The sequence below is a fragment of the Gekko japonicus genome, unplaced genomic scaffold (assembly GCF_001447785.1).
Source record: "Gekko japonicus isolate JY-2015 unplaced genomic scaffold, Gekko_japonicus_V1.1 scaffold1214, whole genome shotgun sequence".
NCBI lineage: Eukaryota > Metazoa > Chordata > Lepidosauria > Squamata > Gekkonidae > Gekko > Gekko japonicus.
The window spans coordinates 197,860-215,464 of NW_015173160.1; the positions used below are offsets into that span (position 1 = coordinate 197,860).

At 42.5% G+C, this 17,605-nt stretch overlaps 1 protein-coding gene across 1 annotated transcript in view; it reads right to left on the reverse strand.

Moving 5' to 3' along the window:
* Positions 1-17,605, reverse strand: part of LOC107119842 (cytosolic phospholipase A2 epsilon-like) — a 78,330-nt gene that overhangs the window by 6,069 nt on the left and 54,656 nt on the right. Inside the window, exons 14-19 of the mRNA XM_015422456.1 lie at positions 16,366-16,502; positions 15,138-15,360; positions 11,699-11,813; positions 9,841-9,978; positions 3,156-3,263; positions 2,146-2,337 (exon numbers count right to left, since the gene is read on the reverse strand). Of these exons, the coding sequence (XP_015277942.1) occupies positions 2,146-2,337; positions 3,156-3,263; positions 9,841-9,978; positions 11,699-11,813; positions 15,138-15,360; positions 16,366-16,502 (913 nt within the window). The remainder of the gene's footprint in view (positions 1-2,145; positions 2,338-3,155; positions 3,264-9,840; positions 9,979-11,698; positions 11,814-15,137; positions 15,361-16,365; positions 16,503-17,605) is intronic.

Here is a 17,605-nt window from a genome sequence, read left to right on the forward strand (position 1 = left end):
TTAGCAAGCTCAGTGGTTAAGGATTTGAATAGAGCTCTTTATAGTCCAATCCTGAGGACACTTCCCTGGGAGTAAGCCCCTTGGATAGACCTCAGTAGGATGTCTCTGTTAGACTGATGAGGAAGAGCTCTTTATAGTCCAATCCTGAGGACACTTCCCTGGGAGTAGGCCCCCTTGGATAGATCTAAGTAGGATGCCTCTGATGAGGAATTGTTATAGGAAGGGTATATGAGATTAAAGTATATGAGAGAGAGAGAGTCTGAAAATGTAATACAGGTTTCTGTGGACTGCCTCCCCTATTGTATCACACAGACCTTGCAATAGCATTGTAGCTAACCCCACCTAAGAAACTTCTATGCTGTTTCTATAATTTCTAAAATGTACTTCACACCAACTGTGCATCTCCATTCCTTTCTAATTCCTCTCAACTATGTACAGCTTTCTATGACGTGCTTCATTTGGACCGCTTTGTTTTCTCAGGTCCTAGACTCCTTCTTTTCTATAACCATGGATCTACATCCCCTTCCTCCAGCCTTGCTGCTTGTCCCAACTCTCTAAAGTCAGAGCAGTTTGGCCAGTGGCAACCCTCTGCCTGTCCAGGAAGTTCAACTAAATACCACTAGAGGTTTTGTCTCCACTGCTACATCACTTAATGCATCACAATATAGGTTCATGTTCATGCTATAATTTATGATGCTTTAGTTTGGGAAGATCTGTTTTCTTAGTCACATCAGTTGGTGCTATTTCCCCCCTGTAAATTCCTCTTCCATCCCAACGGACTCTGCTGCTCACATGTTGTCTGTCAATCCCCTCTTTATCCCACCCTTCCTCCAGTCTCCCTTCCCTTATATTGACCTCACGACAATGGCAATATCACCCAGCATGATGAAGGGAGTTTTGACTCTTTGAAACATATTCCCTGAAACTCTTGTTGGTCTCTAATCTGCTTTTGGACTCAAATCTAACTGTCCCAGTATCACCAAGTAAGTGTCATGCAAAGTGTAGATCTGTAGATCTGAACATGGGTCTCCTCAATCCACACTGGTCTTCATGCCATTGGTCCATCTACTTCAGCATGGTCTGCTCTGATGCAGGTGATCTCTAGAGATTCAGACAGAGACAGATCCTTTTCAACACCTGTTTTCTTAGACCTTCTCAGTTTAAACCTTTATCCTTTGGCACACAAAGCATGATTTTTCTACCATCAGTCTATCAGTGTCATCATTGTCTACTCAGACTGGCAGTGGTTCTCCAGGGTTTTATGTAGAGGATTTTGCCCATGCCATGCTTTGTTTCTGAGCCGTTGGGCCTGGCTAGGGGGGTTCGCAAGGGTTTCCAGGTCCCCCTAAATTTCTGGAGAACCCCTTCCTAAATCCTACATGGCTCTGCCTCCATAAATAGTGACAATGGCCTGTGATGTCACTGGATCCTCCCTATGATGTCACTGGGCCTCGGTTCTTTTAAGGACCTGGCACAGCAATGCCTCTGGCCCAGCCCCAGCCCTCCCCCCAGGAAATTGGAAAGTCTACGCCCTCGCGTGCTACTATCGGCAACTTGTTTTGCTCCGCTGCAGAAGCGGAGTAAAAAGACACCAGGGAAAGTCCAGTAGCAAATGGGTTTGCTACGGGCCAGGAATGGATTTTCCCCTGCCTGTGTGATCACGGCAGTGTGCTCTCATGGCATCAGGATGGTCTGATCGGGCCTCCAGCCTCCATGCCATTGTTCCCCCCCCCCATTTCAGTATGCACATCATCGCACACTGCATAGGGAGCACTCAGTGCAGAGATGCGAATAATCAATCTCTCATCGAAGCGCACCGGAAATACATGGCAAAAAAACCACAAACCGACTCACCCGCGGTTGCGTCTGAACATGCAGTGGCGGGCTGCCCCCACAGCTCCCAGGGACTGTGTGATCGCACAAATGCGGGTCAAATTCATGCGGAACAAATAGCCTCACTTTCCCTCCCGCACACATTATCTTGCGCATGTGAACACTGCCTAGAACTTCCTCACCCATTAGGCAAGATCTAAAGAACTGCAAGTAGAGCTCTGATTATAGAATGGATCTTTCCTTCCTCCCTTTTCCTGCTGTAGTCACCTGCACTCCCCAAAGATCCACTCTGGCATGCATGCACCTTTTTACCTTTCCATCTTTGAAACTCTTCATTCTCCAAGTAATTGTTATGCAGCTGTAAACCCTTAAGAAAATTGTGATATTGGGCAACAGAAAGGCGATCTGTCAAGACCCCTCGAAATGCACTGGAAAGATTTCCAGCAGGGACATACATGTGGGTTTTCAGCTCATATGGCCTCGTAGGCAAATCAGGATCTTCATCTGAAATAGAACATAAAAAGTAACAGAGATTTGGGGTTCACTTTTCCATAATACAGTGCTGGTTAAGAAAGGATTCACAAACATCCTACAAGAACAGCACCATTTGTAAGACTGTGGAACACACATATTCACAAAGCATGTTGAATTTGAGATAAATCTACTTAGATTAATGGACTTCCTTATTAGTGAGTATGCACAGGATTATAGAGTTGTGCTGGGGGAAACTAGAAATTTCACCATCCGATGTGGAACTGGATAGTTTGGGTCCATATTCAACTATACATTCCTAGCTGAGCCTCAACATTATTAGGACATCCTGGCGGAGTAGCAACCTTTTATCTGTTATATATCTGTACTTTCTTTATGAGTACACGTTTTATTTATTTTATTTATTTATTTAGAGATTTTTATTCTGCCCTCCCCAAACGGGCTCAGGGTGGATTACTTGGAGTTTCCAGATCAGTCATGGGGGCAAGCCCGCATAAAGCAAGTTACAGTAATTAAGCCTCAAAGTGACCATTGCATAGGTCACTGTAGCCAAGTCCTGGGGGTTTCCACACATTATTTACATCAGTTGTATGTCCGTACTGTAGACTGACACAATATAGGCACACAACCAATAGATATAACACGTGCACACACACACACAAACAGGCCAGGCCCAGGGCATATTGTAGGTTATCTTTGATAAATTAGTTTAAATGTTATTCCTTCCTTTGTTATGATGTTTTGTATAAACTTGTATTATGATAATTAAAAGCAAAATAATTTAAAAAAATAGAGAGAAGGCTAAAACAGAAACAAGAAAATCACTCAACCAAGATCTATGATTTTGTCTCGAGTCCATCTGTGCCAGAATTCTTCTGAATCATTAACATAGTTCAAGAGATATATGAGGTTCACTGAAAATATGCTGCTCCACATTCCTGAGAAAGGAGAGTGGTATCAGAGTTAGGGTGAGTTCACAAAGAATAGATTTAATAAAGTTCTGAAAGCAAATAAGAATGAGCGTTCTTTCATCTTGCTCAACCACACTCTCCCGTGCAACAAGACTACAAGACTATGGCTGTGGTCAGACAAGCAGTTTGATCCAATGTCATTGCTGTTCCTTTCTGGATTTAAAGTGCACTATCAGAAAGCAACATCTGCCTTCTGTTCCCCAGTTGTTGGCACCTCACTCTGACCCGTCTTCGAATTGGAGTTATTTGACACTAGGGAAAGTCTGGTCTTTACAGATGTTAGCACTTTCACTGCACATTTCCAGATGTCTGAACTCTCTTGCAAGCTCAAGCTGTCCGGGAAGTCTGATCGCACACTTCCATCTTTGCGCTTCTTCTTCTTTTTTTGGATGCAGTTAGAAATGTGTGCATAAGTGGATCTTGGTCCCAGGATTGAGAATCACCACTTGTGCATTTCTGCACCCAAACATTCTGTGAGGATTGGGAGCCCCTGAGGGAGTTGTTTTTGAGTGACAACCCCCCCCCAAACCCTTCTCTCCTGTTTCTTGGGGTGGGAAAGCCATGTAAATAGTCCCTAGTTAGGCTCCCACATTGGCAGGGAGCCTGGGGAGGCTGGCATCCCTAATACAGGGAGACTTGGGGAAAGCTGTAAAAATTTAAAAATCCTGGCAGCCTTGCTTTTGAGCAAACTTGGGCTGAATATCTGTCTCCAAAAGTATATGCAGGGTTTTCTGGGCATGGACCTTGGCTAAAGTGGGGGGGTATATGTTCACTAGACTATAGAGATCAGTTCTCCTGGAGAAAATGAATGTTTTGGAAGGTGAATTCTATGGCATTGTACCCCACTGAGGCCCCTGTCCTCCCCAGGCTGCATCCCCAAATCTCCAGGAGTTTCCATGCCTGGTGCTAGCAACTCTATCCCCCATCCCAGTTTCCCCCATATAAACTGTATTAACAGAAAAAAGTTGCTGTTTGAGAGCATCCCATGATTGACACAAGAGTAAATGCACCGAAGTCAATGGGGCTCCTCTCATGTAAATCTGTATTCCAAGAGAGGCAAAGCACAGGAGGCTGAGAGGGGCTGCAGTACTTGGCATAGGGATCATGGAGCTGTCACAATGAAGTGGTGCTTCAGTTAAACACTTCTGCATATGCCTGAGACACAACGATCAACCACGAAGCAAACACACAGTGAAGCCAGCTCATAGTAGCATGTCTGATCAAAACTTTCCATCTCCCTTATATATAAAAGCCGAATGGTGGTGGCACTTCTCTAGAACATTCCACACGCTCCGGAATTGGTTGGCGCCCTGGTGTGTCATTCAGAATCTGTCCCTATCCACTGGCTGCATTGCTTGAGTCTCGCCTCCAACATTCTAAACAGTTTGCTGTTCCTCTCCCCCCCATAGCCAGTCAGAACACAGAGGTTATTTGCATATGCAGCCTCATTGGCCTTTGCCTCGGAACACAGAGGTCGTTTGCATATGTGACTTATTGGCTTTTGTCTCTAACATTCTAAACAGCCTTGCTTTTTGTAATCATCTACCTCATGGATCACTGCCTTGTAGAACACAGAGGTCGTTTGCATATGTGACTTATTGGCTTTTGTCTCTAACATTCTAAACAGCCTTGCTTTTTGTAATCATCTACCTCATGGATCACTGCCTTGTAGTGGCGAGGGGGCTTGCGTGGTTCGATGAGGCTGTGGGCTATGCTGTGGAGGGCCACCCAGGATGGACAGGCCACAGCAGAGAACTCAGACCAAGCATGATCCCCCCTCAGGTCGGAAGGTGTCCAATATGCTACTGGGGAAGAGCAGAGGGCAAGTACAAGTAACCCCAGAAAGAGTGAAGCGGCTGGGCCAAAGCCGAAAGGATGCTCAGTTGTGGATGTGTCTGATGGTGAAAGGAAAGTCCGATGCTGCAAAGAACAATACTGCATAGGAACCGGGAATGTAAGATCTATGAAGCAAGGTAAGCTTGATGTGGTCAAAAATGAGATGGCAAGACTGAACATCGATATCTTAGGAATCAGTGAACTAAAGTGGACAGGAATGGGCGAATTTAACTCAGAAGACCATTATATCTACTACTGTGGCCAGGAATCCCGTAGAAAAAATGGTGTGGCCTTTATAGTCAACAAGAGAGTGCAAAAGTCAGTACTGGGATACAATCTCAAAAATGACAGAATGATTTCGGTCCGATTCCAAGGCAAACCATTCAACATCACAGTAATCCAAGTCTATGCCCCAACCACTGATGCAGAAGAGGCTGAAGTGGACCGGTTCTATGAAGACCTACAACACCTCCTAGAACTAACACCAAAAAATGATGTCCTCATCATCATAGGGGACTGGAATGCTAAAGTAGGAAGTCAAAAGGTAACCGGAATAACAGACAAGTTTGGCCTTGGAAAGCAAAATGAAGCAGGGCAAAGGTTAACAGAGTTTTGTCAAGAGAACACACTGGTCATAGCGAACACCCTTTTCCAACAACCTAAGAGGCGACTCTACACATGGACATCACCAGATGGGCAACACCGAAATCAGATTGACTATATAATTTGCAGTCAAAGATGGAGAAGCTCTATCCAGTCAGTAAAAACAAGACCTGGAGCTGACTGTGGTTCAGATCATGAGCTACTCATTGCAAAATTCAGACTTAAACTGAAGAAAATCGGGAAAACCACGAGGCCATTCAGGTTTGACCTAGATCGCATCCCTGATGAATATACAGTAGAGGTGAAGAATAGATTCAAGGGTCTGGATTTGATAGATAGAGTGCCTGAAGAACTATGGACGGAGGTTCGTGACATTGTACAGGAGGCAGCAATCACCACCATCCCAAAGAAAAAGAAATGCAAGAAAGCAAAGTGGCTTTCTGATGAGGCTTTACAAATAGCAGAGGAAAGAAGGAAAGCGAAAGGCAAAGGCGAAAAGGAAAGATTTACCCAACTGAATGCAGATTTCCAGAGAACAGCAAGGAGAGATAAGGAGGCCTTCCTGAATGAACAGTGCAAAGTAATAGAAGAAAACAATAGAATGGGAAGGACTAGAGATCTCTTCAAGAAAATTGGAGAAATCAAGGGAGCGTTCCATGCAAAGCTGGCCATGATAAAGGACAAAAACGGTAGGGACCTAACAGAAGCAGAAGAGATTAGGAAAAGATGGCAAGAATACACAGAAGAACTATACAAGAAAGACCTCGATGTCCTTGACAACCACGACGGTATAATCACTGACCTCGAGCCAGACATCCTGGAATGTGAAGTTAAATGGGCCTTAGAAAGCATTACTAACAACAAAGCTAGTGGAGGTGATGGTATCCCAGCTGAGCTATTCAAAGTCTTAGAAGATGATGCTGTTAAAGTGCTGCACTCCATTTGCCAGCAAATTTGGAAAACGCAACAGTGGCCACAGGATTGGAAAAGATCAGTATACATTCCAATCCCAAAGAAGGGCAACGCCAAGGAATGTTCAAACTATCGCACAATTGCACTCATATCACACGCTAGCAAGGTCATGCTCAAGATCCTACAAGCTAGGCTTCAACAGTACGTGGATAGAGAACTACCAGAAGTACAAGCTGGGTTTCGAAGAGGTAGAGGAACGAGAGATCATATTGCCAACATTCGCTGGATTATGGAGAAAGCAAGAGAGTACCAGAAAAATATCTACTTCTGCTTCATTGACTATGCTAAAGCCTTTGACTGTGTGGATCACAACAAACTATGGCAGGTCCTTAAAGAGATGGGAGTACCAGACCACCTCACATGTCTCTTGAGAAACCTGTATAAGGGCCAAGAAGCGACAGTTAGAACCGGATACGGAACAACTGATTGGTTCAGCATAGGAAAAGGAGTACGACAAGGATGTATACTGTCACCTTGCTTATTTAATATATATGCAGAGTACATCATGCGAAATGCTGGCCTGGATGAATCACAAGCGGGAATTAAGATTGCTGGGGAAAAGATCAACAACCTCAGATATGCAGATGATACCACTCTAATGGCTGAAAGTGAAAAGGATCTAAAGAGCCTCTTGCTCAGAGTAAAAGAGGAGAGCGCAAAAGTGGGCTTGAAGCTCAACATCAAAAAAACTAAGATCATGGCATCCGGCCCCATCACTCCTTGGCAAATAGAAGGGGAAGTCGTGGAAGTAGTGACAGACTTCACGTTCCTGGGATCCCAGATCACCGCAGACTGTGACTGCAGCCATGAAATTAAAAGACGCCTGCTCCTTGGGAGGAAAGCGATGGCGAACCTAAACAGCATGATAAAAAGTAGAGACATCACCCTGCCAACAAAAGTCCGCATGGTCAAAGCAATGGTATTCCCAGTAGTCATGTATGGCTGTGAGAGTTGGACTATAAGGAAGGCCGAGATGAGATGGTTAGGCAGTGTCATAGATGCAACAAACATGAAATTGAGCAAACTTCAGAGGACGGCGGAAAACAGGAGGGCCTGGCGAGATCTTGTCCATGGGGTCACAAAGAGTCGGACTCGACTGTGCGACTGAACAACAACCTCAGTTACCGGGGGCAGAGAAAACAAGTCCTGCAATGCTAATCTTAACTGAATGCAGGAATGTAAATAGGTTTGCCAGGTCTCTGCACTGCACTGGCAGTGGGGGGTGAGATTTTGGGGGTGTTCCAGGACATCACCAATATGATGACGCCACCTGGAAGTGACGTCTTTGCATCAGCGGCGCTCTTTTTTAAGGGCAAAACTCTATGGTTTTAGGCCAAAGTTACCATAGAGTTTTGCCCTCAAACCAGAGCATCATGTGCGACTTCCTTGACGTGATGACACCACTTCCAGGTGATGTCATCATGTCAGGGATGTCACACCCAGAAATGGCTGTTTGAGGGCAGTGTTTCCCCCGCCAGCCAGAAGCCCCAAAAAGTGGGGGATCCCCACTGGGACCTGGGGACTGGCAACCCTAAGCCAGCCATCCCTGGGGGGAAATGTGGGGTGGTGCCTAGTGTGTGGCATTGCACTGGCGTACTTGTCATTTCTGGTAAAAATTGGAAGTGACACATTGGATGCACTAGCATTTTGCGAAAAAACTCTATGGTAAAACTCAATGGTACTGTTTTTGCAAAATGGTAGAGCAGTTTGTACCAGAAATGACAAAGCTGCACTGTCTCAGTGGTGCCGGAGGTGCCAGCAGGTAACAAGGCAGGATGCCAAGAGACTTAACACTATAGCAGGAGGCCTGGCATCCCTGGTATGGAAGAAGGTGTTCTTACAAATATCCTGATCTCAGACTGTTTAGGCTTTAAAGTTAAAAACCAGCACTTTGAATTGGGCCTAGAATCACACTGGCTGCCATTGCAACTGTTTTACAAGTTCTGAAATATATTCTCTGAAAATGGCATGTATATTGTAGTTCCAAGATCAATGGAGCATAGGTATCCCATTTACCCACTGATGGTCTTGGGGAGAAAAATGGAAAAGAAAAATAAGGCCTAGGGTACTTAACAGGAAGTTCTGACCATAGAGTTCCTGATTATTCCTAAAGTTACCCAGAAGTAGCAAGGGTAGCTGTAGCAATTGCCCGAACCTTTTATGGTAAGATTACCACCAGAAACTCTTTGGTACTCATACCATAGTTCTGGCAATTGCTAGAGCTACCCTTGTCACTTCCTAGATTCCTAGAGGTACCTGGAAGTGGCAAGGGTAGCTGTAACAATTTCCAGAAACTCTATGGTAAGATTACCCATGTCACTTCCAGTAAGTAGCTCTAGGAATCACCAAGCACTCCCCATGGTCAGTGTTGTGAGAAAAATGTGTCCCCACACTCCCCCTCTGGTTCGTGTGTCCCCTGAGTGTTGCCTCCTTACCAAAGGCAGAGGTGTAAGCTTGGAAACCACTAAGCGCTGAAAGGTCTCTTATTAAAATAAAACTTATCTTTATTGAAAGAAAATATATTCTAATATTTACCAACACAGTACACGCCTATTTCCTAAATGCTGATAGTGAAAACATAAACAATAGACATGCAAGCAAAAACCCCAATAAACATGCAAGCAAAGTCCCCCCTCCCCCAAAGCATGCAGAGATGAAAATTTTTCTCACAACAGTCAGAACTTCCAGTAATTAGCTGAAGCCTTATTTTTTTATTATTATTATCATTTTATTTTTCTCCTGGGACACTGCCCCCCCCCGACAACCCTCCTGCCAGTTGCACCACAACCCTGATGGCACTGCCTGGCAACCCTGATGAGGCATGATCATTTAGTGTTCTCAGGCTCCAATATAAAACTTTTGGCTTGGAGCCATGGTACTTTTTTGAACCTGACTGCAACATAAAGCTTATATGTAACATTCCACCCCCCACAACTGTGGTTCATGTTTACAACACATATGAATTAAATTTAAGCATTCATCAACACATAGGGAGGTTTCCTTGACTGCTCCCCCAAACCTAAACTTGGTCAGGAAAGCATTTCCTAATTAAAGACTAGGGAAGCAGGTTAGGGAAACTACAACAGGGGGATACTACTGCTAGTTGGTTCCATAGGATAATTCAATACATTACCATGAAGATAGCTTATCCGAGACTCTGGGAGCTTCTTGATCATGCGACCCATAAAGAACTCACTTCCAAAATTCTCTGGACACACAAATGCTCCATATTTCAAGAACCCAATCTCATAAGGAGTAAATTCCACCCATTCTACAAATACAGACAGTAAGAGATTTCAACATGGTTTTTTAGTAATAAATTTTAACTGAAATTCTGCAACTCAAGGAATGTATATAATGCAGAGAGGAAAAGTGTAATCATGCCTCCCATTCCCTGTGAACTCTGGTGTGCTGTCTACATGCCAACAGCAGCAGGGTTTCACTGCAGCAAATGGGCCTGATTCTCCCAACAGCTGTTGTGTCTGCACCAGGAACAAGTCACCCTGTTGGTATACACATGAAGCTGCCCTATGCTGAATCAGACCTTTGGTCCATCAAGGTCAGTATTGTCTGCTTAGACTGGCACCAGTATTCCATAGAGGATGACTGCAAGAACAGATCAAAACATCATGGCATGAAAAATCTGCTTCTCACCCTTCCGCCTTTTAAAATTTTTGTAGCATCCTGCCTAGTGCAAAGCTCAAAAGTGTATTCAATTTTTGTGTCAATTTAGTTAGTCATACATATATATATATTAACATAGGGTTGCCAGAGCCTTCCTGGCCATGGATTTTTGTTCTGGTTTATGGATTGTGCATGGAGCAAAATGGCTATACAACCTTTTCTGTCCCAAGGTTACCAGTGAATTTCACAATTGAGTGGAGATTTGAAACTGAGTCCTGATATACTGTACTAGATGTCTGCTTCTTTGTAGCAAACAATAATTTCCAGCAAAGTACAATCTGACAGCTGATAGCTTTTAAACCAAATTTTTAGCCAGTGATAAATATGGTGATCTATGTGAAAATATGTGTCTATGTTCTATATGGGCTCTGGGTGAGCCCACCGGGATTTTTGACTTTTCCCCTTTAAACTGCAAAGCCTTGTGTGATATCTACCTGCTTTTTGTAAATGCTCTTAGTTTTAAAGAATGTTTGCCATGTGGTATGAAGATCTTCTGTTTTAAAATATCCAGTTTCAAAGCCTTTTTTCCCCTGAGCAATTAATCGTTTTAATACACTGTTGAATTGCGAAAGAACGAACCACCAAAAAAAGGAAGTAACAAGGTTTTGTCTTCATTAGGAGCAAGTTTCACAGCAAATCAGTATTTACAGCTTCTACAGATTTATGGCAAATAACTTTGATGGAAATTTGCTCCCTAAGGAGGAGGGTGAGAAGGTACTACTAGGTAAATGGAGCCCACAGGAGAATGGTAGCATAATCTATCCTTGTTCGCTACATAGCTCTGCTACAATCTCATCCCCCTCCCTCAAGTTTTAGCCAAACAGTTAGTAAACAAGTCACATTATAAAACCAGAAATATACTAAAACTACTATAGCTAACTTGCTAAAATAAGAGGTATTTGTTCACAGAACACATTGTAAAAATATTCAGTAACTTATTAGCTGTTGTAGATTTTCTGGGTAACTTAAATGAACTGCTACCATAACCAAGCTCCTTCCGCCCATGGGGCCAGCTGGTGCTTGCAGGTAGGGGCCACTTTGTCTCCCCCAGAAGGAGGGAGAGGCAGGTGACTAGCAATGCATGGTGTCCTGATATCACTCTGGGGGGTGAGATTGGCCGGGATTTAAGCTGGGCTCCGCCCCTGCCTGGCATGGGAGGGAAGCCTGAAGCCCTAAAACTGTTATTTATTAATATAATTTTGCAATTCAAGAATAGTTGATTCCAACCAGATTCTCATACAGAATTTATTTCATTGCTATGAAAGAGAAATATTTGAATTCCCTTTCCTTTGCAGTTTGACCTTTACCTTTATAGTCTTCAGTGCTGTAGTTTTCCTTGATATTAAGAGCTACATAGATTGGCAGAGGATTCTGACCTTCTGTCAAAGCTTCTCTCTGTTCTGAGAGCTTGTGGTTATCTTTCTGTATGTAAGGAAAAAATAAGAGAATGTTCTCAAGAAAACCTTTGAATGGACATAAAAGCAAACATCTGAGTAATGTTCCATTATTCCAGGACAAGCATTATGTGAGTAAATACAGGGCTGAATATACCATGAGTAGTTTGGACTTTAATAGAAGTCCAGTGGCACCTTATAGACTACCAACATTTATTTCAACATGAGCTTTCGTAAGACATCATTCACATATTCAGATATGTTTGGAAATCAAACTGTAAATTCTTCTTATTGGGCGGGTTACATGGGAGGGAGTTAAGGCAGAGGGTTAATTCCTCATGAGTCTTTTAAGTATAGATTCACTATGTGGGAGGGAAAAAATCCTTTGCTGTGAATATGAATCTTACCCAACTCCACTTATTTGTGAAATGCCCATGCACATATTCATAAAGACATATGAAACTGTGCCATCTACTGGCATTTCAAGACTGATGAGTATATACAGGGACAAGTGGAGAATCCACAAGGATTTGCAGCACTTGCCTTCTGGGGGCAAGAGATCTTCCACCCCAAGGTCCCATTGCCCACCAGCACTCTGGTGGCTGGAAAACCTAGATGTGACATCATACCTCTCTAAGAATCATCAGAAACTCTATGGGTTTACCATAGAGTTTTTATCGATGTCTAGAGAGGTATAATGTCACTTCCAGGGAAATGAAGTGATGTAACTTCATCACCTGGCGGCACCACACCATGCTCCTGCACCCTGGATTTCCATCGGTTTGCAGCCAGTGACTCGCAACTCCATTTTCCTTCTGTTTCTATTTCCGCTATCTGTTCCCTGAAAGCCCCCATAGCCTCTCCCGCTTTCCTGTGTTCTACTTTTATTTCTATCCATCAGCCAAATTACCTTTATATGTCCCCAATATTTAGCTTGCCCTCCTTCCCTCTCCCTGGCAGCTTCTAGCCAGGAAATCTATGGCCCAGTTGTGCAGTACTGGCTACAAGGATGGGCCTAGTTGAATGGCGAGGAACCTGCTCAGGGGGCATTTAACTTTCCTTATATTCCAGGACATTCAATGTGTGACCTCAGAGTAGCTGTTTTATTGCAAAAGAACTTCAAGAACAGACTAGAAAGAGAAATTGCTGAGTTACAAGTTTTTACAGCACTCAGAACAATGGAATTCCCAGGTCTTAACAGGGATATTGATTTCATATCTCACTATGTATGCTAACCTCATTCAGTCCTTACATCTGTATTCTCACACATCCTCTTCATTTTATTTGGAATATTATATAGGAATAGGAATTGTAATGCAATGTAATGAATAGTAGAATGTAATGTAATTTGGAATGGTAGATTGGAATGTATTTCTTTGGTCTGGGGACAGAGGAGATATACACTACACAGCCAATCACCCCACATCAAAGAAAAAGATGCTGTAAAATGACCTCCACGCTTGAGAGGAGACGGGTGAAGCTTAACAACAGGGTCTCAGTTAATTACCCTCAATATCCCACAATTAAGAAGGATAGATCTGCCCATCTATCTCCAGTTTTGATATATTTATTTCCTTCAGTATGTTTTCACCTGGAATTAAACCCAAACAAATGGTGACCATATAAACCAAGCTTGTTATTCAAGTTTGGTCCTTGCATCTGTTAAACACCCTTTATTATGCTTATGCTAATTTGTTGCTCACCCTCTACCTATATGTATGGACCGGTAACTTCCATTTCATTGAATCTAAGGAAGTGTGTACACACACACGAAATATTATATCTTAAATAAAACTTTGTTGGTCTTAAGGATGCCACTGACTGGACTTGAACTTTGTTCAGTGTCTTCTGCTAATGAAGGTGGGATCCAGGTCATTGTATGAGTGGGGTGACAGGCAGGAAGCAAAACCAAATATACTCATGTAACTTGTCACCCTTCTATGTGAGTTCTGAAGATAGGCCATAGGGTTTGTAACCTCCAGGTGGGACTTGGGGATCTCCCAGAATTAGAATGGATCTATAGACTACAGAGATAAGCTCCCTGGAGAAAATGGCTGCTTTGAAAGCTGGCCTGTGTGACATTAGATCCCACTGAGGTCCCTCCCCAGGCTCCACCCCCAAGTCTTCTGAGATTTTCCGACCTGGAGTTGGCAACCTTACTTCATGTACCATTCTGCTTCTGTAGCAGAAAAATAAAAGAATGGAAAAGGTGGGTCTTGCCTGTAATGATTTTTCTTTCCTTACCAATACCAGTATGTTATTAACATTATCCGTTTTTCAATTGACCAGTGTGCCCATGAGTGTACACCGGCTCAGTAGAAAGGAGTCCAGTGTGGCCTTGGAGTGAGAGGGAACGGGGTTGGTAAGACAACCTGGAACCTTCTGTTCTCCTTCTGACCCTCCTACTCAGAGGTCAATTCGGGGGGGGATCGCAGTTCCCCCTGATGAGGTGCGGGGGGCGGGACACATGATGAAGCCCCACCCCCTGCTTCCGGCCGCCCTGCTTCCAGCCCTCATTCAGCCAGGAGGAGGCAGGAGAAGAGGGAGGGTAAGTTTTTCTACTGGCTGTTTTTATAGGTGTTTTAATGCTGTATGGTGTATTTTAAATGAGGCATTATTTCTGTTTCTACTGGCTGTTTTTATAGGTGTTTTAATGCTGTATGGTGTATTTTAAATGAGGCATTATTTCTGTTTCTACTGGCTGTTTTTATAGGTGTTTTAATGCTGTATGGTGTATTTTAAATGAGGCATTATTTCTGTTTCTACTGGCTGTTTTTATAGGTGTTTTAATGCTGTATGGTGTATTTTAAATGAGGCATTATTTCTGTTTCTACTGGCTGTTTTTATAGGTGTTTTAATGCTGTATGGTGTATTTTAAATGAGGCATTATTTCTGTTTCTACTGGCTGTTTTTATAGGTGTTTTAATGCTGTATGGTGTATTTTAAATGAGGCATTATTTCTGTTTCTACTGGCTGTTTTTATAGGTGTTTTAATGCTGTATGGTGTATTTTAAATGAGGCATTATTTCTGTTTCTACTGGCTGTTTTTATAGGTGTTTTAATGCTGTATGGTGTATTTTAAATGAGGCATTATTTCTGTTTCTACTGGCTGTTTTTATAGGTGTTTTAATGCTGTATGGTGTATTTTAAATGAGGCATTATTTCTGTTTCTACTGGCTGTTTTGATAGGTGTTTTAATGCTGTATGGTCGTTATTTATCAGTTGTTTTGAATTGCTTCATTTTGTTACATACCATGTATCCTGGTTTCCTTAGAGAAGGGGCTGGAATATAAATATTTCAAATAAATAAATACCTGTAGTTCTTTGGAATAAAAAAGATTTGATACTGTACCCCTTCATTTAACAAATATTCTATCATGAGTCCCCAGAGATCTATAAAAGTTGTTTTATATCCTTCTTGTTTCCGTTGATTCAACTGCTGGTGATAATATTTCACACGATCAAGGCAAAAAATACCCATCTTGCTCTTGGTTACATGTTTCTTAGCCTCACATATGAGGTCATCCAGATTCCCATGGGACCAGTAAGCATGTCTGTACAAGTGTGCCATGGACCTGAAGAAGTATAGTACATTAATGAAAAAAATAAGCATAAAAAAGAAGATACGTAGTACTCCATAGCCACAGTCCTGTCATTTTGAGTTCAGTAGTACAAAAAATGAGTGTGTACCCTCAAGGTCGTCCCTGCAGTATTTCCTTACAAGGGATTCCAAATGGGTCTCATGCATACTAGAGACAAAGCATCAAAATGTTTCATAGATCAACCCTTCTTTACCATATGAAGCAGGTGTCTCATATGCATTACCAGTAGGCTGTAGTATGTGTAGTGTGAACATGCACAGGGAGCCTCTTTACCATATGAAGCAGGTGTCTCACATGCATTACCAGTAGGCTCATGCCCATCTTGTATGTGTAGTGTGAACATGCACAGGGAGCAAAAGTGGAACTAATGGGCATAATTCCTATAACCTCCCCCCCCTTCAAGATAACTTCTAAAAGAGTGTCCATGCATACAAAGTGTACATGTGAAATACATAGAACCGGATCATGTCTTCAGAACATGTGTCTTTTTTGTATATCTTATTTGACATCATCAACCCATGGATATTCATTTTTTATTAAAGTACATTGAGGATTACTTACACTCCTACTAACACCATACATTATCCAGACTTTGCAAAATCCTTTTCTTTGATCTCGAATAATATATTTTTAGAAATCTTTCTGATAAATATGATTTTGCGGTTCAGGACTGCTTCACAAGTTAAATGGTGGCAAAATGTGTGTCTTAACTCACTAGCATTCACATATGTACAGCACACAACTGGAAACACGAATGACTATCATTTAAGACATATAACATATCGTGAGTGTACCTTTTAAAAATGGAGTGTGCAAAGCATCTCTCAATGAGGAAAAATGACTGAAAGGTGCATGCAGCTTTTAATTTTGTAGGAGTAACAGATGGAGTGTTCTTTGCCATTAAAGAGACATTATCAACACAATGCTACCCCCAGCAGTAGCATACTTCACTAAAAATCCACATTTAGCACCACTTACCAGCATGTGCCAGACAAGCCAGACAAGTATGTGACGCAATCTAGGAGATTTAATTTTTGCAAACCCCTTAAACTGCCAAATGTTGTTGTGAACGATCTTGTCCCACCTCCTGTTGTCATGACTGCCACCACAGGAACCTGTATAACACATTAGTATAAGAAATTGTACTATATTGTCATAGACCAATATTTCCAGGGTGGTGGATACTATCTTGTGTTATTGGAACAGTAGGGATTTTAATTCCCCCCAATGAACCTCTGGAGGTGTGGACTACTTCAGGGGGAGTCTGCCATGGGAGGTGGAATCAGTGACTATTGCTCTCACTTTTTCTTTGGCTGAAGGATTTTCCACCACTGGAAAATATGTTAAGATCCACCCCCTAACAAAAGTAAAAAAGTCCAAAAAAATAATAATGCCCAGAGCAATCCTAAACAGAGTTAACCCTTCTGTGACCAGTGACTTCAAATCTGTTTTCTAACTTCAGCTTTTATTCCCCCCCCCCTACATCTCAGATGACAAAAATGAAGACAGATGTGCTAAGGCAGCATAGGGTGCAGCAACTTTTGGTTGTATCTCAAATAATGGGTATATTTGCAATTCTGCTTGTAGAAAACTAAGACATTTATACAATATAAATTCCAGAATTATGCCAAATGCTACAATTTTATGTGCTTCCTAACAAATGTAGAGTCCAGTGGCATTATACATGATGAATGCCATTGTTAAAACAGTAAAATAAGGTTATGTTAGATCAGAAAATAAGGATTTCATATACTTCCAACGCATGCATACCCTTTTGTTTTCATTTTTTTCCTAGAAAAAAAATCACAGAAAACCAAACATCCCCCCCCCCCCCCGCAACAGAAAACCAAACACCCCCCCCCCCCCGTGGCTTCACATTCTTTGGAAATCTTACATCTCAAAGTGTGCCTATTCATTTCACTTATTTTTATTGATGTCTGGTACAGCATACCCTGTTACAATGGAAGTGGGAGAACCGTAGCCTCTACACCCCCCTTCTCATTTGCAGCAGACTAACACTGAAAGAGATGTGTTTCCAGCTCTATTTTCCTTTCTCCCCCTCCCTTTCCTTGTCCTCAAGTGCAACCAAAGCCTTTCTCTTGCTTGGCACACATGGAGCCCTAGAAACCAGAACATCTCAGGCAACCAGAAGCCATGGTTGTTTAAAAGGAAAAGGCCATCTCTAAGCCACTGAGATGCTGCAGTACTTCACTGGAGG